Genomic DNA, 24,374 nt, shown 5'->3' with positions numbered 1-24,374 from the left:
TTTGCTTATAATGTATTGCGAATTGTTCCATAAACGATGTTTTTTTGTTATAGGAATTGCGTGATAGACTTCAAAATGTACAGTTAGAGACTGAAGAGCTACGTAAGTCTGTGAGAGAGAAGGACATTGAGTTGGATGCAGCTCAAAAAGAGTTGGAAATGCAGAAAATGGAGACCAGGCGTTGGGAAAACAGAGTCTCTAAGGTGTGCAGTATTCTAGGTTGTTTTGCTATTTTTTGCACTTGGTCATAAAGTTGTCGATCTCAGATTTACTATCCTAAGCTATTTTTTTATTTTATTTTTATTTTTATTTTAATTTTTAAATTCTTGTAATTAAATTTTTAATGTTTTATAATTTTTCTTCTTCTCTAGTTGCACATCTTACATTTTTGCTTCTTTGATTGCTAGTTGTTGGAGAAGCACAAGACAATTGATGTGGAGCACTACGAACATATCAAGGTCGAGCTGCAACAACTTCAGGTATCATATAGTTGCTTCTACATGATATTTACTCAATTCTTTTTGTTTTGTTGTTACTCTTAGCTTTACGTTTTCTGTTGTACTTTCGGAAAATTATTTAATATATCGAACTTAAGGAAAATAATATAGTTTGTGCAAATATGCTATTTTTCAATTACACCTGATAATGTTCGTTATGAAATCTAACAAGTGCATGCTTGTTCCAATTATTGTCTATATGTTTTATCCTATTATGTATTATATTTTAATGAATTAACTTTTATTAATGTCGATTCCATCTACTATGGGTACCGTACTATAGATGCATCAGCTAAAACTATGTACAACAGTTTGGATCTGTGTTAGTATCTATGTGGGTGGCTTGCTGTCTAGTATATGTAGGAATGGCTTTCTTTTTTGCTTTGCATTTATTAGGAATGCGTTTCTTTTTTGCTTTGCGTTTGTTAATCATGTGAAAAAAATCGCAACTAAAAAGTTGCTTGTAGCAAACAATTAGGAGTGCAATGTTAAGAGTACGTGACTTTACTGTTGTGGATTTGCTGAAATGTAGATTGAATCTGAAATCTGCCACAACTCACCAGAAAGGGATCCACTAATATTAGAAATCTATGTTACAAGGTTCACCGAACATCAACCTTGAGGTTCAAATTCCTGTGGGCCTCGCCAAACCTCATGGTCGTTGACCAAGTCCACAGCTCAAGCTCATAAATTTGTGCCCCATCTCAAGCTCCTATTGTATTCTTGCAGTTTCCAAGTCCAGATGACGAATATACATATTTTGGTCCTGTAGGGATTTATTAGACAACAAGGCTCGAACCCATTAGAAGAAATACACATTACGAGATCAACATCTCACATGTAGCAAGTGAACCTGACTGTGGAGGAAAGTACCATTTCTCCCAACCGCCCTAGGTAAAACCAATTTACATTGATTTCTTACTGGCCTAATCATTGCCTTTATATAGATGAACCTAATGGCGTACCTCATCCAGCCTCATAAATTTGTTTGAGTTGGAACTGAACCTAATTATTTCTGAACCCGAACTTGAACCCAAACCATGTAACTTAGCCGGAAAGGGATCCAATCCAAAAAACAGAAAAAAATTGAAGAATCTCATATGGATCTGAGATTTCCCGATTCTGAAAAGATCGCATTGTGGGTGCTTCTTCAGTTCAACATAAGACACGTATCACTCCAAATATAATCTGAAATACATCATTTTGAGTTGAAAATTCGGACTGAATCCATCTGGTTTAGATATGGATACAGGTCCAGTGGTGTTGATCTGAGGTCGGGTGTGAGTTGATATGAGACATAAATTGTTTTGCAATTAATCCCATATCTAGAGTGCTACAATTTGGATTGATCTAGTTAAGGGAATTACCCAAAAATTCAACGCTACAGATTGGTGAGAGCTCACTTCAAAAACCCATGTCTACCTCAATGGATTTGGCAACGGTTCACACTACACAATGGTTCAAGAGGTTGTGGTGGCATCTTAATAATTTGTGGCAGTGGCACAATGTTCTAGTAATCAACACATAGGGCACCTCTTGACTTATGAATGCCAAGATGCTGGCTCCCTTCACTCTACGTGGCAGCTCCCTTTGATTTAAATGATGAATAGCACGGTGACTTGATTCTCTGAGTATTTGCTTGTGTTAAGTTTAGGTATGTTCTATGCTTAGAACAATTTATTTCAATTTTCACAGTTAGCTCAATATCTTTTCCAGATTAGCAATCACATCAGCATTAAAGTAAACTGCAGTAAACATAAATTGCAGAAGACAAGCCAAGACAAGAGGACACAAGATGTGGCGCTAGCCAGGAACAAACCCCAATGTGGGGAAACCTTTGATCAAATCTTCTTCTATGTTCTTCAATAGTTTAGCAGAGAGAGAGAGAGAGAGAGGAGTACATTTACAACAGAAGTCAACACTTTGACTTTCTAGATAAGAGAATAGATCATCTCTACATGAGATCAGTTGAAGACATGCTGCTTCAACTGATTCTCCAAGGTGAGTCCTTCACCTATCATTGTGCTGCATCTCGTCCATGTGCTGCACCTCACTGTGCTGCACCATGTTGCACTCATCATCACAATGTTGGACCTAATGACCATGCTATGCACTACATGTTGCTGCTCTTGTCACTGTGCTTCTCCAATCATTGTGCTGCTCTCATCACGGATCTGCACTCTATGTTGCACTCATTATCACTGCATCCAATCATGTAGCTGCATCGTACATAGTGCTGTGCTATGCATCACGTCATGCTGCACCCTTTTTACATTATGTTGCATTGCTACCCATCAATATATGCTGATAGCACTATTATCGCGATAATTTCCCGCTGCCAATATTATTGCGAGTAATATCCGAAATTATCGCCAGTTTTTTTTATACCCGAATTTTTGGAAAAAATCGCAGGCAATCGGGGCAACGAGGTTTTATAAGGGATGCTAAATGTTCGAAATGAATTTTTTTTTGAAAGAAACAAATAATTTTTGAGTGGGGCAGCTTAATAATCAAGTCTAGGCCCTAGTATTGATATGTTATTCATGATAATGTTAAATTCTTAAAGTAAATGTCACTTTTACTTAAATTATTAACATGACCATGAAGTGAATCATGATGTTTGAGAGTGGTTCCGGCCTAATTGGATTTCATATGGAAAAAGTAGAATTTTAGCTTTCATTCAAAATCCAGTAGACTAGGAAACCGGATTCGTCCTAAACCCCCTGCGAATCCCGAATCCGACACGATTCGGTCCGGATTCGTGTCCAAATCATAGGACACGTCGTGTCCGAGGGCGTGTCGCGATTTTCAGGGGCGTGTCGCGATTTTAGGACACGTGTCCCGTTTCCAGGACTCGCTTAGCCCAACGCGGTTATGAAAAGGGCGTGTTTGCTCATTAATATTTTCATTTGGTAAGTGATTTGTGCTGTTGCAGCAAGGAGTAGAGCATTTTGGCAGCTTCATAATCAAGTCTATTATTGATATGCTATTCATGGTAATGTTAAATTCTTAAAGTAAAAGTGACATTCTCCTTAATCTTCATTTTCATCCTTTTACTTAAATTTTTAACATTACCATGAAATGACTCAGGATGTTTGAGAGTGGTTCTGGCCTCATTGGATTTCATATGGAGAAAGTAGAATTTTAGATTTCATTCAAAATCCCGCAGACTTATCAGTTTTTCAGGATTTTAGGGTTGGGGGATTGCAATGTTTCCATTGAATTTTGTCATGTATTAGGGTATGGAACTCGTATTTAATCAAGAGCACCAAACCAAGAGCTTCTGAATATGTCGCTCCCGCTCCCGTTTTCGCTCCCGCTCCCCGCTTTTGCTCCCGCTCCCAAGTAACACTGTTCCTGATGATATGGGTCTGGACACCATTGTTGAGTTGGCATTGCACCAACACTACCTATGAAACACATTTTGATTTGATGACTTAATGAGAAAACTACAGTTGTCAGTGTGTTTATCTTACTATCTTGTAGTTGTAACTTGTCTTTCAGTTATGAATTATGAATCATGATTTAAATTTTTAATAGATTTATCATTTATGTGACCAGTACCACTGACATTTATTTGAATTTTGTATGTACTATGCATGCTAATAGCTATAGATGAAGATCTATGTTTGAAATCAATAAATTTGTATCATTAATTAAAATTTGTGTAAGAAATATGAAATATGATAATATATATATATATATATATATATATATATATATATTTAAATATATATTATATATATATATTTTAATAAAATAATATATAACGTGTCCTGTTCGGGGGTCAGCGTGTCCCGAATCCGACACCACGAATCCCGAATCCTACGTGTCCCGAATCCCCGTGTCAGGTGACTTAGCCAGCAGACTTATCAGTTTTTTAGGATTTTAAGATTGGGAGATTGTAATGTCTCCAGGTGACACCACCTGCCCAGGCTACCTCTGCGACCAATAGAGGATGTGGTTTACCTCCTATAGCTCCTACTTCTAGTTCTTCAGCTTCTAGAGCATAGCAGACTCCACTACCAACTCCACCAGCACCAACATCTACATTTAGAGGGAAAGGGAAAGCTGTGGCATTTTCTCGCAAAAGGGGCAGAGGAAATCAATAGGATTAGACTTTAGTTATTTTCTTCATTTTATTGTATATGACATTATGACATGATGAGTTACATTATTATTTTTTTTGTTGATATTTTGAGGCTGAGTTGGGACTCAGGAGTTAGGACTTACTATTCAAGACATGATTCAATGTTATGTGTGATTTTAGCACTAGAAATGATATTAAACATCTTATATATTAGTTCTTTTATCATATTTATGTGTCAATGTATTTATTTTATGTTGTAGATGGTTTAGATATTAAAAAATTGAAAATAATTGAATATTTTTGTACCAAAAGATTTTTTCCCGTTTATTTCCAATTATTTCCCGATAATTACGATTCTTTCCGATTTTTTCCTTGTGCCGATATTATCCCAATAACGATTAATGCAACATTGATCTCACCATCTAAAAACCCTAAAAATTGATTTTTTTTCAAGTTGGGTGAATTTACTATTTTTGGGTATATTGGGCATTGGTTTTGACATCACTAGCTTGTTGATCTATGGGTCAATTTACTGCTGTAGTAACTTATTACAGATCTGAATATTATTGAATACATCATCATAAAGTAAGCTAGGCACATAAATTTACTTCTGCTGGTCATTGGAAAGTTTTGTATTTCATGTGTTGGACAAATTTTATAATTTAGAGTGATTTTTCTATTGCTGTCATAACATTAATAAGCGCTGAAATTTTCTGAAGTACTACTACTGATTTAACTGTTGAGTCTAACATTTGGGTGGTTTACTCTATGTTTGTAAAATTCCCGGAATTTGGCACCTAAAGCGCTCCTATATTTAAGTTCTATATCTAATCTTGTGATAGTTGGAATCTAATTGGCATCTTTGTAGTTGATAATCACTCTAAATCTTGGCATCTAAGTTTTCATTTGGCTATCTTGAATGGTGATTAGTTTATCTTAAAGTGGTATCGAACATTGTTGAAAAATTGGCATTCTACATCTTGTGAGAATTTGTTGAAGTTTTGCACTTGTGTCTCTAAAGCAATTTATCTTGTTCAAGATTGCCATCTCATCATTGTGAAGTACTCTTGCTAGAGGCTAATTCACGCTAAGTACTTAAGTAACATAAACAATCCTAATTCAAGATAATCTCACTGATAATCTCTTACATAAACATTCTAGATCTAACTTGCATTAAAACTTACCTCCTAGCATAAGCTAGGTTGATAGAAATCTATGGCAACCCTTCTCACCTAGCTTGATGGGCTTGACAAATTTTCAGTGGTTAACACTCTGACCTTGCAGTTGTCAGAGCCACAGTCTCTGCAGTGCCAGAGACGTCGGGTGATAGGAGCAAAATAGAAGGTATCATTAATCAGGCCCTGGCCTGCTTCGTGTTGGTCTTCTTCCCACAACCTAGCTTGGAGCCTAGCTTCAAAATAGTTAAGGAAAGACCATACTTAGACTAGGCATATAATTAAAATAAACCAAGATCATTGCATCTCAGGTAGATCCTAAGACTTGCACATCATATAGGATAATAATCATTCAAGCAGCGGGTGTCCATTTGGTTACTTGGCATTAATTTATCATAAACAAGAATTGTGAATCCACTAAGACACTGGTCTCATACTAATTTATCATAAGCAAGAATTGTGAATCCATTGAGACACTGGTCTCATACTTAAAGTTTAATCTAATCATTAATCTTTCTAAGTTTAACTAAGTAACTAGGCCACTCATCTGTGTCTCCCAAACAAGTTGGTTTCCAAATTGTTTTCCTTCATCTCATTCCATAGGGACTACTCCCCATAGGCTGTTGTTGGGAGACAACTAGAATGGAGTGGTCGGGGATTAGAGTGACAGTCTCTGCTCTGAGCGGTTGTCGCGGTCCTTGTACAATTTGGGCGACAACACCTAGTATTACCAACTTTAAGATCTGGCCTGCATCCTTCATGCCCAATGATCTGATTTAAGATCTGATCTGAATCCTTCATGTCCAATTATCTAATTTAGGATCTGATCTATGTCTTGTGATATATTACATCAGTATTATGATGAAGTTATTTTAATAGTGATTCTTTAGCAAGGAGTTGTTAGTGGTGGCCCACAGTAGATATTTAAGACCAGAGCTCCCTATTTTACAGCTTCGATCTTCAGATGTCAGCTTTCTTAGTGTTCACTTTCAGTTTCAGATTTTAAAGTTTTTATATTTTCACTTTTATTCTTCTTCATACCAATTTTCATATCTTCGTTGTATGAATGAAGATTTTTTATTTTTTATTTGATTTCAGTTATTGTTTTGTTAACCAAGAAAAGCCATATTTTTATTTGCAATAAACAAAATACATTACTCAGGTGTTTAGGCACAGTCCAAAAAATATCATCCAGTGATAGATCGTCTTAGAATCTTTCACTAAAGATCCATAAAGATCTGAAGTTTTCATAATATCACTTTACTGTCGTTCAAGTAATTGGTTCGAAAGGAGTTCATAAATCATTAAAAGAAACTGTTGTAAAATCATTGTGTGGCCAGTTTGTACTTCTTCCAAGGAACCATAAAGCTCATGTACATGACATCCTTCCTTTTGAGAGCTGATCTGCAATCATCCTGGCATATTCCCATTTTTGATGACCTAATAGATGAATTACTCCCTTTCATACTGTTCATATTTGTTAGGGTAGCCTAATTCTTGGTATATGCTTAAGTTAGTACATCTATTTTGTTATTAATCAAAAGGAGTTTTTATTAGTTGGAGCTTTCGTTTGATTTGGCATTCTCTGCAGCCCTTGAAATGATTTCAATAATGGGAGATATGTAAGTAACATAGAATTCTAGACATATTGTTGTTACTTATTTAATTCTAATTAGAATATCCTGATCAATAGTGCAACTAATTTTATGATGGGCATCAATGCAGGAGAAATCGGAAGCTATGACCACAGAAGTGGATATGGGCAGAAAATTGATAGCAGAAAAGCAAAAAAGAATATCAAATTTGGAGGAAGAGGTTGTCTCCACAGAGGTCAAGTTGTCTGAAATGGAAAAGAAGCTTCAAGAAATTTCCCAGGTTGAGGTAAAGCTCTTGTTTGTTGTTGCAATGTCAAAGTTTCAAGGAATGCAGTTTTGGGCCTTGCTTTGGAGACTTAACTCTTCTTCTCTTCTGGCAGGGAACTCTTAAATCTGAAGCTGACAAGCATAAGAAGCATTCAATTTTACAGAAGGTGCCAAACATTCTACAACTCCACTGCTTTTGTCCGTCTAAACATAGAGGGCCTGGATGGAATCTGATTGTAGTATACATTGATCTTATTTTCTTGCTTGAAAATAATACATCTCAAGTGCTAGACAATGTTTAGTCAGTCTTATAATATAAATTAATAAGCGGAATGTCAGTGGTCCAATAATATTTATCAGGATGGATTTTATGTTAGTTATTTTTAAGACAGAATTTGTACAAGAGTTTTAGCTAACATGAAATGAATTTGAAAAGGATGAAGACAACTCATGGGATTGATTAATGGTGCGTAACCTGTTTGAATTTGGTTTTCATTACAGAGAAGAGCTGACTCTTTGACTAAAGAGAAAGATGAGTTAAACAAGGAGAAACAGGCTTTGGCCAAACAGATTGAAGAAATGAGATCAAGTTCCGGTTTGGCAAAAATGATCCTAATATTACAATTCTGTTCTCTAAAGTGTGGCTATCTCCTTATTATTGCTCCAATAAACTTAACAGTGGAATATTATTTACAGGCAAAAAGGTAGTGGTGGAGCTCTCAAAGCAACAGGAGTCTATTATTCGTCAGGAGATGACAGCCCAGCATGAACAGGCTCTGAAGGATTCTGAAAACATGTTAAAGGAAAGAGATACAAGGATACAGGTCAGCCTCAATGGAGATATTGTTTCTTTTCTTTAATTGTGTTTCTAATATATAAATCTTTAGTTCTAACTATTATAAACCATAGATTTTAGAGAAGACACTCGAGAGAGAAAGGGAGGAATTGCGAAAGGAAAGAGTGAAGCGGCAAAAAGATCAAAAGAGTTTTGTGGATGTTGCTAAAAGGGCTGTCCAGGTTAGTTTGCTGTATTCAAGTGTCATGCTGTTTGCATCTGTTCATTGTTTTCTCACACGTAAAACTTAATGGAATGTTGCAGGCTATTATAATTTGTTATGTATTAGATCTTTAACAATATATAGTATTAATGTAGTTATATGTTGCAAGAAGGTTATACAAATTTGTACTTTAAATAAACATGATGTCAGAGTTGAAATAGTCTCCACATATCTTTATTGCAAAATTGCAATAGCAAATATTGTAGTAAAGGAGGTGCCACATTACATTCTTGGTGGAAACAAATATTTCACGACTGTTGGCAATTAGTACTTTCTTGCATAAAGGTTATATGATTGCCATGCTTTAAGAAGTGTACAATTACTATGTCCACTCCAGCATTCAACAATGGTTAGAATGCTTCCATTATTGTGTAGAAATTGCCATCTGTAGATCCCCTGGTAATGCGATGTACTAAAGCAAAACACTTGATTTACTTCTACAAACAATTTAGCGGAAGCTTAATTGAACATGAGCAACATCAATAAGAACACATATAACTGATAAGAAGGAATCAATCACGCATAACATAGAAGAATTTATGCGGGGAAAGCCTCAGCCTAAAACCCCAACTCTGTATTATGATACAAGTGGAAATGTAGCTAGTATTACAAAAAGAATCATCGCAAAAGCTATCCCGCTCTCTCTGCAATACCTCTGCTGCTCATAGACAGTGGAAGGCCTCTCTCAAACCTCTGGTCTGCCCTCCAAGCCTCCTATTTCTTGGCGCAATTTTGATTGGGGTCCAGTGCAACCACTTGTGTGAATTTGCCTCTTCACACAATCACTAACCTCTGATCCAACTACGCAGACTTGAAGGAGATAAATCCTCATCCTGTATAGGAAAAATATTCATCCAACTAATAGTAAATTGTCCTTTCTCTGATCTCAACTAGGTCTCTGTTTGAACTGACATGCATGAGTTATCCATGAGTGAATACTCAGTTATCTGAAATACAGTAGTTACTTGCATGCAAACATTAACTAACTAAACTCATTAATTTAACAAACTGTTAAATTAATCTCACTGGACTTAATTCAGTTAATTGAGCCAACTAATTACAACTCATCCTTGTGTCTTTAACTGATGGATAAATTCCTCAATTAATAGATAAACTGTTGCATGTCCTCACATAGACTTCATGTTTGATTTTCCTTAACTAATTAACTCAAGATGAATTAATTAATTAATTTACAAACTGCTGTTAATATCAAATTCGAATTTTACTTCCTATTTTTAGTTTAGGGACTGACTAAAATAGGAATCCATCCGACACTGTTAAAAATAGAATGCTATTTTTAGCACTTCCATTTTTCATTCCCTGTTGCTCAATCCAGCACTGATACCCAAACTGTTATTTATAGCAGTGCTATTTTTAGCACTTCTATTTTTAGCAATTTCTTGTTTCCATTTTCAACACTCCCTCTCAGCAAGAAAGGCTTCCTCTCGAACTCGATCCTGTACCTTCAGAATGTTTTGCATGCAACACTTCTACCAAGTGTGGTTGTTCCAGCAACTCTCGGAACAAAAAACTCCCAACTGACCTCTCTGTTGGGCTAGAAACATACTCTGATGCTGATGCTCTACCTGTTGCTGACAAGTGCTCCTTCCCTGACCTCTGCGTTACTGCAACATCTCCATGCATCTTGTATCGTGGCACACCTCTTTGTGCCATCCTGCACTGGTGCAACACACTTGTGCCTCTCGCATTGCTGCAATCTGTTGGCTCTGCGCTGTCTTGGGATTCCTGCACTGTAGCTCTCTCTGCCGCTCCATCTGCATCTGTCTCTATCCAATCAGTCAATCCTGCTATTCCTCATCGGGGCTCTAGTAGCAAAGTCGAATCAAAGAGGTTGGGTACCTCGAGGATCCTACACCTCCTCCTTGGAACGATCACTCCACATCGCCCCACCTCCTAACTTGAGGTATGGCTGCATGTGATCCCTCTACCCAGTTGGCTTGAAGTTCCCCCCTACTGGAGGTCTTTGCATGAGTAGATGTCTCTACTCGATCTCCTCTCAGCTTCCCTTGTTGTGGCTGCTCCACAACCTCCTGAAGCTGCTGCACCAATCGTGGCTCTTCCATAATTGTCTAAGACTTCTTGTGGCGCTGCATGTTGAGAGGTAATATACTCTCCCTCTCAACCACCAAGTTTCCATCAGTTGCTTTGCTGCTCAAGGCTTTGCATGCATCTTGAACCTCAAGAGCATACAGGTTCTTGACTCGTGAACCGATCTGCTTCACCTGTCTAGCGATGATATGTCTAAGGAAAACCTTTCCCTTACTGAAGACTACATCATAGCCTCTGTCTTCCAGCGTCGCGATCGACATCGGGTTTCTCTTCAGTCCTGGTACATACTTGACATTAGTCAAGGTAAGGCGAGCCCCATGCTCCCTCTGAAAAATAACTGTGGCTACACCTGAGACACTATATTTTTCATCATTACCCATTGCTATGAGTATTTGGAGATCTTTTTACTCCAAAGTACTAAACAAACTCTTGTCATCGGTCATGTGGAAAGAAGCTCCACTGTCAAGAAACCAACCACTTCCCACCATAGATGAAACCATGCATGCGAACAATGTGAAATCCGACTTGAACTGTGAAGCAAGTGCCTCACCTTCTGATCCTTCCTCGGATCCCTTCTTGGATTTTCTCTGCGGACAATTTGTAGCAAAATGGCCCACCTCATGACAACGAAAGCATTGCACTTTCGATTTGTCACTGTTCTACTTCTTCCCACCGTTTTATGTTTTTTGTTTTGTCTCAAGCCCACAAGTCAAGAATAAGTTAGTCTATGTGATTTCTCGTTAATATCTCCAAAATTGACAACAATTGTTTGCCTTTGCTTAAAATCATATTATAATCCTTTAAGGTTTATCAAAGAACTTTTTTTTAAATGACTGAATAGTTGCCCCGTTATTGATTTGGTGTTAGTTTCACTTAAAACTCAGTAACTGACTTGTAATTCTCTAAGCATGCAATCAGAAATATATTTTACACTGCTGTTTTGAAACTTAAATTACAAATAAACTGAGTTTTTTAGCTATAGCATGCATAAATAAGGCTGAAGACAATCACATTCAACACATGTGACACCAGATATACCCAGGAAACCCCAACTCTAGGGAAAACTTGCAAACTGTGAGTGTTTTTAACTTTTTTCTATTAGCTCAGCAAAAATCTTCAGAAATTAATGCAGCAAGGGAACACTTCCTTTCTACAGCAAAACTCAATGAACTGCTGAAGCAAGCAAAATCGGTACAGCCCCTACGCTCTTCTGCTACTGTACAGCCTGTTTGCACACTAGCACGCGCTGTATGACCACGCGATAAAACATCTCTCTATTCACACTAGTCTGCTGTATGGCCACGCTAATTCTGGTTTTAGAAAAGGCTGTTTGCCTCTGTCCTTCTTTCCCCCTTGGTTGCTGATCTTCCTTGCTGACTGCTGAAACTCTAACTTCGTCTTGCTAAGCTAACACACACACACTCTATGCCCTTCAAACTGGCCACTTCTGCGCCGTATTTTCTTTTTTAATTTGACCTAGGCCACACCATGACTCTCAATGGCTGAGAATAAATCTTGATGAAGGGCTGAGATCTATTTATATGTTGACTTTGGCTTTCCAAAATTTTCCCGAGTCGAATATTAGGAAAAAGTTAATTAATTTAATAATTTGGTAAGTGGCTTTCTTGTAGGTCCCTCTACTAGCCTTGGCACTTAGGAAAGCAGAACCTTTTTTTATCTACTCCAATCAACACTCCCTCTTAGAGAAGAAGGTGTTCTAGAATCTACACTACAACCAACTTGTCTCTGAGGTAAACAAATTTGGCCTTTGGAAACACAGATTCTAGAAGAGCTTGATGCAACTTTGATTGTCAGAGTGGATCACAGTGGGTGGTAGCTCCTATGCAAACAAGCCTGCTAGCAACGTCTTCAACCAGATGGCTTCACATGCTGCCAAACAAGCAACCATGTAATTGACATTTGCTGAGCTCAATGCCACTGATTTCTCCTTGCGGTTGAACCAAGAAACAACCATTGATCTAACATTGAATATGCAGGGAAATGTGCTATTCCTATCTATGTGTTAATTTTAGGTATGTTCTATGCTTAAGAGCAATTTACTTCAATTTTCTTGTTAGCCCAATATCAGTGTCCAGTTTAGCAATCACATTCAATGTTTTAAAACTCTGACACTGACACCGACTCGACCGAGGGTCGACTCCGACTCCGACTCGCCATCGACTCGGCCGGCTCAATTTCAATGACTCGGTCGTTGTAAAAAATACATTAAATATTTATTTATTGTTTATAAAAAAATAATTTTAGAGATTTTCATTCATGTTTCCAAGCACACATCATTAGAATATAGATAGAAGACAACATATGATCAAAGTAGGCTCATGAATATATCCATTATATCAAAATGGCACCCAGTGCACTGTCCAATACATACATGATCATGATATAGAGATCAAAACAAAAGCACATAACCAAGGAGGCTAGAAATGGCCTCTACAACAAAAGTAAACTGTGACCAATGGTCCAGTACTATTGGCTACTGCTGGAGGAGTCGAGATCACGTGGATCAATCTCTAGATCATCATTAGAGTCAGACAGGGGGCCCCATGGCTCCTCCTCATCATCATCTCCAACTGCAACTGTAGAAGTGGTAGCACTAGCAGGCTGTGCAGCAGCTGCAAGTTGAGATAGACGAGATATGCACTTCTGTCGTGGCTCAATAGAAGAAGCGCCTGCAACTGGAGGACTTGGGGCTGGCCTTGAGGCTGGTACAAGTGGATCAGGATCTGCATTCAACTGTACATTATGTTCGAGTGTTGCCTCCACTTGTAAATCCAAATCAATATGCTCATCAGAATCAAACTCTGCTGGATGACTCTCCACTACCCAATCTGATGTTGGATCATTGTCGTCCAACACAATGGGATCTGAATCAGGTCTTTTGCTCAGCAATTGGTTGCGTCTGAGCCGGAGGTTGTATTGGACATAGAGTTGATCATTTAACTATTTTTGATCCAAACGGTTTCTCTTATTTGTGTGAATCCTGTCAAAGACAGACCAATTGCGCTCACACCCAGTAGCACTACAAGTTTGACTCAAAATACGAATTGCAAACGTCTGCAATTCAGGACATGGCTACCAAAAGCCTCCCACCATTATGCTGCAAAAGACATAGGAGTGTAATGAGTTAGCTCAACAAAATTGCAAATTATTTTCAACTTTCAAATTATAAACGATTTAATGCAAGGTTGCACGAAATGGGGAAACGGGTACGAGTTTCCGAAACGGGAAGCGATACGAAACGCGACCTCCCCAAATTTTGGAAACGGGGAAACGCGAATATATATATATATATTAGGAATTTAAGAAATATGTGCAATTATAAAGCATATATGATACATTCTAATTTATTACATTATGATAAAATTGTCAATTGTCAATGGATAGACTATAAGTATCTAAATTTACATCACATATACTCATGAATAATCACATAATGAAAATAGAAATATCCAAAATCAGCCACGAGAAATTTCTAATTTTTTGTCTCGTGGTTGATTGGGAGTCTCCTCCTACATAGTCGAATGACCTTAGTGCTCTTGATTAAATACAAGTTTCATACCCTAGTACCCTACATTCTCTTGATTATTGGGAGTCTCCCCTGCATAGAGGGCTTTGTTCTCTCGATTAAATACAAGTTCCATACCCTAGTACATGATAAAATCCAATGGAAACATTGAAATCCCCCCAATCCTGAAATCCTGAAAAACAGATAAGTTTGCTGGATTTTGAGTAAGATCTAAAATTCTACTTTCTCCATATGAAATCCAATGACGGCGAAACCACTCTCAAACATCCTGAGTCATTTCATGGTAATGTTAAAAATTTAAGTAAAAGGATGAAAATGAAAAATAAAGGAGAATATCACTTTTACTTTAAGAATTTAACATTACCATGAACTGCATATCAACACTAGGGCAAACAAATGTAAGAGATCTACATTAGAAAAAAAAAATTAAAAAACAAATGTTTTTTTGGGGGAAACGTGGCCCATACGGCCTGGAAACGCGTTTCCGGCCGTACGGCCACGTTTCCGTTTTGGGAAACATGGCCGTACCACTGGAAACGCGTTTCCAGGCCGTACGGTACGTGGAAACGCGTTTCGTTTCGTTTCCCCTGGCGAAACGCCCCCTAGGGCCACGTTTCCTGCAACTTAGATTTAATGAAATAAGTATTAAGAATTTGAAAATTGAAATCTTTGTTTACCTATTTCATCTACTTCCCTTGTAATCTTTGCTAGGTTCTTCCCAAAGGTACCTGAGGCACTGTTGAAGGTTGTGGCCTGTCGGTGTATCTCCAGCTGATCACACTCCAATGGGATCATGCGATCAATGTAGTCAATTAATCCATCTCTAACCCACCCCTTCAAAGCTCTTGTTTCTTTAGCTTTATAATGATACCGTGGTTTCAAAAAATACCCAACTGCATGTATAGGGCGATGGAGTTGATTGTTCCATCTTTCATCAATGATTGCCCAAATGCGCCCATACTTAGCCACTTGATCCTTGTATGCCCTCTTTATTTGCTCCTTTTCTTGATCCATAGCCTCATAAATGAAGCCCATAGCCAATCTTTCCCCATCCCAGTGGCTCAGCAAGCTTCACAATCTCTGCTGCCTTTCTCCAAAATATTTCTTCATTAACTTTCTTTTTCAATTCTTTGCCTTCTAGTTTGTGAGACCACTAGCTTTGATTCCATTCTTCACTGGAAAAAATCTTTTGCAAGTTTCTATGTTGTGAAAGCATAGTTTGCAATGTCAAATAATGAGTAGCAAATCTAGTGATGGCAGGCCTAATAATGTCCCTGCCCCCTGTGTGTTTCCTCATCAGGCTCAAAATCTATGAATGATTGTAGATAAATTTTGTTATGCTTTTGGCATGATCTACAGTGTTTTTGACCCTATCTAATATGCCAATATCCTCAAGCATGAGGTATATGCAGTGTGCAACACATGAGGTCCAAAAGATGGTTCTGTGCTTTTCCTCTAACAATTTACCAGCAAGAACATTGTTAGAGGCATCATCTGTGATGACTTGAACAACATTAGCCACCCCCACCTCCTCAACAACCTCATCCAATAGCTGAAACAACAATTGTCCATCTTTTACCTCATTAGATGCATCAATTGATTTTAGAAACATGGTTCCGTGTGGGCAGAAGATAAGAAAGTTTATGATGGTACGTTTCTTTGACCAGTTCGTCCATCTGACATGATGGTACATCCTGTTCTTGCCCATGAGTCCTTGAAATCTTTCAAATACTCATTAATGGAGACAATTTCTTTCTGCAAACAATATCCCCTTAGCTCATGCATAGTAGGGCCTTTGAAGCCTTTTCCAGCAGCATGTATGGCATCAAACATAGGCTCATATTATGGTGAACGAGAAGCATTGAAGGGGATATCAGCGTCATTCTACCATCTAGCTATGTAATCACAAGTTGTCTCCCTCAATTCTTTCTGCCAATGGTCATCTAAAGTAGGCTGCCAATGACTTATGCTAGGTTGAGGACCATGTGCATGTAATGGAGAGGAGGGAGTGAAATAACTTTTGATATTCATATCACCCGTTTTCATTTTACCCTTTCCCTTTTCTTGAATAGACTCAAAAGAGGGAGGGACATATCGGAAGGGGTTGGATGCATCAATACAAGGGATAGAGGAAGAACCCTCAAAATCAAAATGGGGGTTGGTAGGGAACATTTTTTTTATATTCCTCTTCCCCCAATTTCAGCCTTGAACTCTTTTTGCCTAGCCTTATCTTCTTGAAACTTCTCAAAGTTGGCTAACAAATGCTTTCTAATCTCCCCAATTTCTTGTGAGGTACACGGAGTAATTTGGCCTCTAATCCCCGTGAAGTGTTGTTTCAGCGTATTAATGCCCCCAGGACCTTCCTTAATTTTCCTATGTCAAAATTTGCAATGCATTTGACTATCAACCGTTTCAACATATGCCCAAGCAACATCTTTCACTTGATTTGGAAATGAAAGCAAACAATCTGAAAAAAAAAATTGCCTCCTCAAGCTTGCTCCAAGAAACCAACTCCTCAATGCTGCTCCAAATGGCTACCCAAGAAGCTCCTCACTCTAGCTACACTGCTTGCCCAAGACTCCTCACTATTGTTCCAAAAACAAACTCAAAAACTCCTCACAAACTCTCACTGAAATTCTCACTCCAATGTATGAGATGGCTGTGAGAGAATGAGAGGGGTTGAGTGGGATAAATAGGGTTTAGGAGATGGAAATGGGCCCCAAAGACCAAATGGGCAAATTTAAAACCTGTTTGGAGTCCCCAAAAAAGTTTTTTTTTGTTGTTTTTTTTATTATAAAATTGCTAATTCGGGTTTCATATGGGCCATTGTCACTAACTCGACCGAGTTAGAGCAGGCTCGGCCGAGCCGACCGAGTTAATACCGAGGCGGTCGAGTTGTTAGACAACTCAGTCGGCTCGGTATTAACCCGGCCAACCGAACCAAATCCTTGGCCGAGTCGAATATTTTAGGCCTGGCTCGGACCAACTCGGCCGAGTCGGTTCCGAGATGGCCATTTTTAAAAACAGAGATCACATTAGCATGATAGTAAAATGCAGATACAATTTAAACATAAATAGTAGAAGACAAGCCGAGACAAGAGGACACAAGATGTGGCACCAGCCAGGGACAAACCCCAATGTGGGGAAACCCTTGATTAATTCTTTTTATATTCTTCAATAGTTCAGTAGAGAGAGAGATAGTACAAATATACAAAACTAGTATTTATGACAACAGTGGAAAGTCCATCATTCTGCGAATGATGACTGTTAAAAAATGCAGCCCTGAATTCTCATGAGACACCTCAATCAATCACTGAGAGTGCTGAAGCACACCCTTTGAGGAGATCATCAAACTAATGGCCCTCCACATAACACTGTTGCAACATTCCTCTGATTGCTTGCTGCTCCTGCAATTCTGGTTAGGTCACAATATGCAACGCTTAATTAGCAAACTAAGTTCTTCTAGGGCTGTGGTCCACCTAGGAGGGACTCCCCTTTATCCATGCTGCTTCTTGCAAGCAATGTACACCTCAATGCTACCTTGGAACAACCTTTTTGCTGCTTGCTATGGCTTGCGGCCTAGCAAAGAGGCTAGCTATAGCTTTTGGCTTACCCAAATGACACTCAAATGGCAGCGTTTCCTTCCTGAAGATCTCGACCTAGCTGTCTACCCTTGGCAGCACCCAAACGCATAACCAATTCTGCCCTACGCTGTCTTGGAGACATACTTCTTCATCGCAATGCCTCTCCTTACCATTGTGACTTTCATCCTTTCTAACAACCCTTTAATTCAAGCCTTGAGGCTGCCTTATTTGCCACGCTGTCACCTACAACACACAAATATTTCCACACTGTCCATCTAGACTTCTTTACGCTTATGATGAGGTCTCCTCTTGCTGAGGCTAGGTCTTCGTCTTGCTATGGCTAGGTCGCTCTTCGTCTTGCTGCAGCTAGGGCTTGATTGACTGCGGCTAGCGCTTTATTATGACAACGGCTAGGTCTCCTTTCTGAGCTACGTATTAGGCCTCTTCTTGAATTGCGGATAGGGCCTCCCTCTAGCTATAGATTAGGGCCTTCTTTGCTGTGGATAGGCCTCTTCTTGACAACCTCTAAATCTCCCTTGACTGCGACTAGATGGCCTTATTTGACTGCGGATTAGGAGCCTCTCTTGACTGCTTATAGGAGCCTTCCCTTTGACTACGGCTAGGGCTAGATCTCCTTCTTTTAGGACTACAACTACGTCTCTCACTTGACCTCGCTTGCCACTAAACCTAAACAAGTGGAGAGAGATCATGAGAGATGTGTGTAACAAATGACTTGAGGCCTTATATATTTAGATGGAACGTTGAGGTTGAGTTGGGGGTTATTTGGTTGGTGGTCGACCTTGAAAAATTGTCAAATAATATAAATAAATCCATATCTCCATAAATGCATGTTGGAATCAGATGATCTTTAGATTAATCCTACACCTCTTGGAGAGAGGAAGCCAAGCAAAATATTAGCTTCCATAAAAAAGATGACCCACATGGAGTTTGACCCTAGTTGCTAATTTTAACACTCCCTCTCAACTAGGGGGAACTCCATTTGCTAATCCGTCTGCCAGTCTCCATTTGCACTGCTTTGCTTTGCTGAACTATGAAGAAGAATAAGTGATCGAGAATGTGTCATACCATTCTCTACTAACCCAAAGTCAGTCCCATATAAAAAGAGTGTGTCATATCACTGTTACTGATCTGAAATTAGTTCCAAATAGAGAGTGTCTCATACCACCCTTATTGATCTGAAATTAGTTCTAAATAGAGAATGTCTCATATTACTCTTACTGATCCAAAACCAGTTCCAAATAGAGAGTGTCTCATACCACTCTTACTGACCCGAAGTCAGTTCCATTCATCCCAGATCAATATCATCCTAGCATAGGGAGTACGGTAGTACACGATGCCTCCATCGGTAGTACTATGGTCCCTATCCTCATTTCCCTATTCATTGGCTAGATGAGAGGTACTTCCCATGAGTCCTAGACTGCATGGGTCCGATGTCTCAACAGGAGAAGGATGAACCACTCTTCCTGCCTACATGTCGCCATGGGGTATCCTAGGGGAAGGCTGAACCACTCACCCTATGGTTGCTCATTGCTCCAAGAAGTACCCCAAGCCCCCCGGAGTTCCCAGATCTCAAATTCCACTCATATAGGACCCTTAGGAGAGGGTCTCTCCACGACTCCTAGGCGTTCTCAGAGAGTCAAGAATTTGACCTTTCCCAAGAGCTTCATCAGAATATTGACGACTTGCTCATCAATCCCAATGTGTTGGAGCCTTATTGCTCCTCGTTGTACCATATCTCGGATAAAGTGGTACCTAATGTCTATGTGCTTGGAGTGATCATAACATACTTCACAAGAGGCCATACTTGCAGCCATGTATTCGGACAATAGTTCGCCAAGAACATCAGTGTTCTTATGTTTGTCAATGAGAGGGTCTGCACCTGTCAGAAAGAGGTCATCCATATAAAGCACCAGTATGAGAGATCTATCATCTTCAACCTTAAAGTAAAGTTTCAGATCAACTTCACTCTTAGTGAATCCCAACTTCATCAGATAGCTATCGATCCTCTCATACCAAGTTTGGGGTGCTTGCTTCAAACTATAGAGAGCTTTCTTTATTTTGCTTATATGAGATTCGTGATCATGAACCTCAAGCCCCTTGGGTTGTTCCACATTTATGGTCTTGCTATTACTTGTAAGATTTCCCTCGGTACATCCCAAACATATACCTTCATGCTCTTCTTTGAACTCGGGCATCCCTGTCACCATCTGTCTCACATCGGTTAGGGCCTTACAATGAAGATGGGCAAACCTCTGGTGCCTTAGTTCAGATTGAAGAGATGTAGCACAAGACATGGTCCCCAATGGACTTACTGCAACTTGATACAAAGTGCCAACCCTGAGCCCAAAAATAAAATCATATTTAAAATTCCTTTTCCAAACACGTACCTTTCCATCGATGAATGCCAACTTGTAACCTTTGTCTTCCATTACCGAAATGGACACCAGGTTCTTCTTGAGATCAGGTTTATATAGAACTTTTTGTAAATGAATCGAGTTACCCTAATTCAGGTCAAGGGTAACATTCCTTACACCCTTTATGGGATAGGTGGCATCGTTTCCCAGAATAATCTTCAAGTTTGTTTCCTTCTCTATCAAATTAGAGAGTGCGTCCTTGTATCGGTGAAGTGCCTTGAAGCACCACTCTCAATAAGCCAATTTCCCAAACAGTCCGGAGGAGAGGTAGTGGAGAGGTCCGTTATAAGATAATAGTCCTTTTGCTTATTAGAAACAACATTCGATTCTTCATATCTGGAGTTCGTTGCTATCTTGGAGGATCAACCATTTCCTTTATGTCCTGCATTCCTTTTTCCTTTGCCATTGTACCTGTCATTCCTTTGATCATTGTTGTTGAAGTTGCCCCTGGAGTGATTGTGATCATCATTATGTGACGTGTCCCTTATATTTGGACACTCCCTTGCATAATGGCTAAATTTATTGCAAACAAAGCACTTGCCCTTCCTTCCACCCGTAGATTCGAGCTTTCCATGGAAATGACCTTTAGACCCTGCACCAGGTATCATCTGCAAACATATGGCTAGATAGAGATTGCGAATAAATGGATTGAGGGATACTTACGTAACTATGTAACTGGCCAACAAAAAGCATGGATCAAATGGCTATACCTCAGGGAGCATTGTTACAACACTACTTATCGTTTGTCTATTGGGGTGACACCTTTCAGAGCACTGTATAGTTATGATGCTCCATCCTTTCTTGATGTTGCCTTCGGAGATAGCAAGGCCCCATTAGCTAAATATTGGATACAAGAAAGCCCGAATATTCTCAGGATACTCAAAGAAAACATACATACTACCCAAAATTGGCAAAAGGTGTATGCAAATCAACACTGAACAATATGCCGTTTTGAGGTAGGAGATCTTGTATTTTTGAGATAGCAACTATATAGAAAAACACTCGAGAAGAACAGTGTAGAAAAACTAAAACCAAGATTCTATGGACCTTAAAAAGTTCTCCAGAAAATAGGAGAGATGGCATATTAGTTAGAATTGCCAAAAGAAAGCAGAATTCATAATGTCTTCCATGTTTCTCGTCTCAAAAAGGCTCTTGGGAAGCAGGTTAGTAGTTATAGCAAATTGCCCCCTTTGGATGAATGATTATTTTGGGAAGGGGTGACAATAATGTCCTCTCCAAATTGATGGCTAATGGAGGAAATAATAACCTGTTCGATCCTGTAGGCTATAATGTTGATAAAGGGGTAAGAACCCAATTTTTCCTATGTTTGGGCAACATTGGGCGAAAGTTGGGTCGACTAGTGCTAAAAAACCCAAAATTAGGGGTTGCATCCTATGTCACAAGGTTCATCGAACTTTAACCAAATGTTGGCGAACCTTAAAAAATTTTGAGGTTCAGCGAACCTGCTAATTTTAGGTATGTTCTATGCTAGAGCAATTTATTTCAATTTTCACAGTTAGCTCAATATATTTTCCAGATTAGCAATCACATCAACATTAAAGTAAACTGCAGATAGAACATAAATATAAATCACAGAAGACAAACCAAGACAAGAGGACACAAGATGTGGTGCTAGCCAAGGACTAACCCCAATGTGGGGAAACCCTTTGTCAATTCTTCTTATATGTTTTTCAATAGTTCAACAGAGAGAGAGAGAGAGAGATAGAGATAGTACACTTACAACAGAAGTCAACACTTTGACTTATCTAGATAAGAGCATAAATCATCTCCTAGGATGATGATACATGAGATCAATTGAAGACATGCTACTTCAACTGATTCTCCAAGGTGAATCCTTCACCTATCATAGTGTTGCATCTTGTCATCATGCTGCACGTCACCGTGCTGCACCATGCTGCACCCATCATCATAATGCTGGACCTCATGCTATTATTGTCCCAGTGTTTAGCATTGTTGTACATAGTGCCACTGTTGCACCATGCTTACTACTGTCCCAATGTACTTGCAGCACTGTACTTGCTGCTGTCCATGCTTTACCATGTCGTTGCTGTTCATGATTCTTCATGCTTGCAGCTGTCCCATGTTGCATCATGCTTTACCATCACTATTATTATGTGCACTATGCTGCACTATACATTGTGCTATGTATTGCTGCTCCTATGTGCCATTGCTGCACCAATGTACAACTGCTACACCAATTACCATTGCTGTTATGACTGTGTTCAGGTTAGGGTATGACTTGTAGTCTACCACATAGTGAGGAGATAAGTCCTTTTAGGACAATGGTTTACCTTGGAGAGCCTTCTCTCATGCCAAGATGCCTTCCAAACGTCTTGTCCATCCTTGACTGCTTTTATCACAACCTCTGGCTCTGTGCTATGGATTGCGTCCTAGCACAGCTACTAGCTGTAGATTTTGGTCTGCCCAAATGACACTCAAATAACACAGTTTCCTCCCTGAAGATCTTGGCTTAGGTGATTGCTCTTGGCAGCACCTAAACGCATACCAAATTCAACCCTACGTTGATCTGTTGCTAGACTTGAGTGCAGACTTCTTTAACGCACAACCTCACCTCTTGACTGTGGCTCCCTATCTTGAAAACAATCCTCAAAACATGCCTAGAAGAACTGCTATTATTGCGCTGTCACCTACAACAACCCAAATTCTTTCACGCCATCAACATGCTTCTACTTGTTGCGTTAGGGCTCCTTTGATCTGTGGCTAGGTCTTCTTTTGCTGCGGTTTAGGGTGTCTTCTTAGCTGCGTATAGGGCTCCCTCTTTGCTGCGGATTAGGGTCTTTTCTTGCTGCGCATTAGAACTCTTGTTGACTGCGGCTAGGGCTTCTTAGATCTGCGGCCAGATCTCCTTCAAGACTACGGCTAGGGCTCTTTTGATCAGCGTATAGGTCTCTCTCCTTAGGGCTGCGTATAGGTGCCTTTTAGGACAACAGATAGGGTCTCTTCTAGACCAACAATTAGATCTTTCCTTGCTGCGTTATGTAGGCTTCCTTCACCATTCTAGATCTCCCTTCCTTTCTGCGTCTAGGGCTTCTTCATTAGGGCAGCATAGATCTCTATTAGGGCAGCGTAGATCCTTTCTCCATCAGGGTAACATTATCCCTTAGGATCTCTCCTCCTACTAAAACCCAAAGACAAGTAGAGAGGAAGAGATACCAAGTGAGTGTGTAGAAATGACTTGAAGGCCACCTCTATTTATACTAAAACGTTGAGCGCAAGTGGGGTTTGATTGGTTGCTGGCCGACCTTGACGAATTGTCCCATAACACAAATAAATTCATATCTCCATGAATACTTATCAGAATCGGATGATCTTTAGATTAATCCTACACCTCGCGATGAGAGGGATCCAAGAAAAATATTAGCTACCATTAATAAGATGACCCACATGGAGTTTGGCCCTAGTTTCCAATTTTAACACTCCCTCTCAACTAGGGAGAACTCCATCTCCTGATCCATATGTTCGACTGTACTATCTCTGCCATCATTGCCCTACATTGCGCTACTTTGTTATGCTCTGCTCTGTTGAAGCATGAAGAAGAAGAATTGGTCAAGAATGTCTCATACCATTCTCTACTCACCCGAAGTCGGTTTTATTGATCCTAGTTCAATATCACAAGGGAGTGTCTCAAATCACTCATACTGATCCCAGATCAGTTTCATTGAACCCAAATCAATCAAGGTCATCGTAGCATAGGGAGTACAATAGATACAATGATGCGTCCATTGATAGTACTACTATGGTCCCTAACCCCATTTCCCTGCTCATTGATGAGATGAGAGGTTCTTCCCATGAGTCCCAGACTGCATGGGTAGGATGCCTCGACAGGAGAACTAATCATCTTGACCCACAGGAGAACTAATCATCCTGTTCGGAAGTCGACACGGGGTATCATAGGGGAAAGCTAAGCCATTCACCCTGTACACAGTGCACCATTAGGGGAGGGTGAGTTGCCCTATGGTCATGTGTTGCTCTAGTAAGTACCCCAAGCCCCCTAGAGCTCCCAGAGCTCAATGC

General features: G+C 39.4%; 1 protein-coding gene across 3 annotated transcripts in view; it reads left to right on the top strand.

Moving 5' to 3' along the window:
- The window catches only part of NUA (nuclear pore anchor), a 340,816-nt gene that overhangs the window by 265,756 nt on the left and 50,686 nt on the right, over window positions 1-24,374 (top strand). For 2 of the 3 annotated variants that reach the window (XM_089371934.1, XM_089371932.1), the window contains exons 39-45: window positions 54-203; window positions 408-479; window positions 7,488-7,643; window positions 7,738-7,791; window positions 8,126-8,219; window positions 8,321-8,448; window positions 8,534-8,641. In XM_089371934.1, the coding sequence (XP_089228060.1) occupies window positions 54-203; window positions 408-479; window positions 7,488-7,643; window positions 7,738-7,791; window positions 8,126-8,219; window positions 8,321-8,448; window positions 8,534-8,641 (762 nt within the window). The remainder of the gene's footprint in view (window positions 1-53; window positions 204-407; window positions 480-7,487; window positions 7,644-7,737; window positions 7,792-8,125; window positions 8,220-8,320; window positions 8,449-8,533; window positions 8,642-24,374) is intronic. The other variant, XM_089371933.1, reaches the window with a different exon arrangement.

The sequence above is a fragment of the Pinus tabuliformis genome, chromosome 8 (genome assembly GCF_031772625.1).
Source record: "Pinus tabuliformis cultivar Carrire ecotype Pingquan chromosome 8, CPIR1, whole genome shotgun sequence".
Taxonomy (NCBI): Eukaryota; Viridiplantae; Streptophyta; class Pinopsida; order Pinales; family Pinaceae; genus Pinus; species Pinus tabuliformis.
Note: the sequence above shows the minus strand (reverse complement) of the source record. Positions and strands in the feature narration are given on the sequence as shown.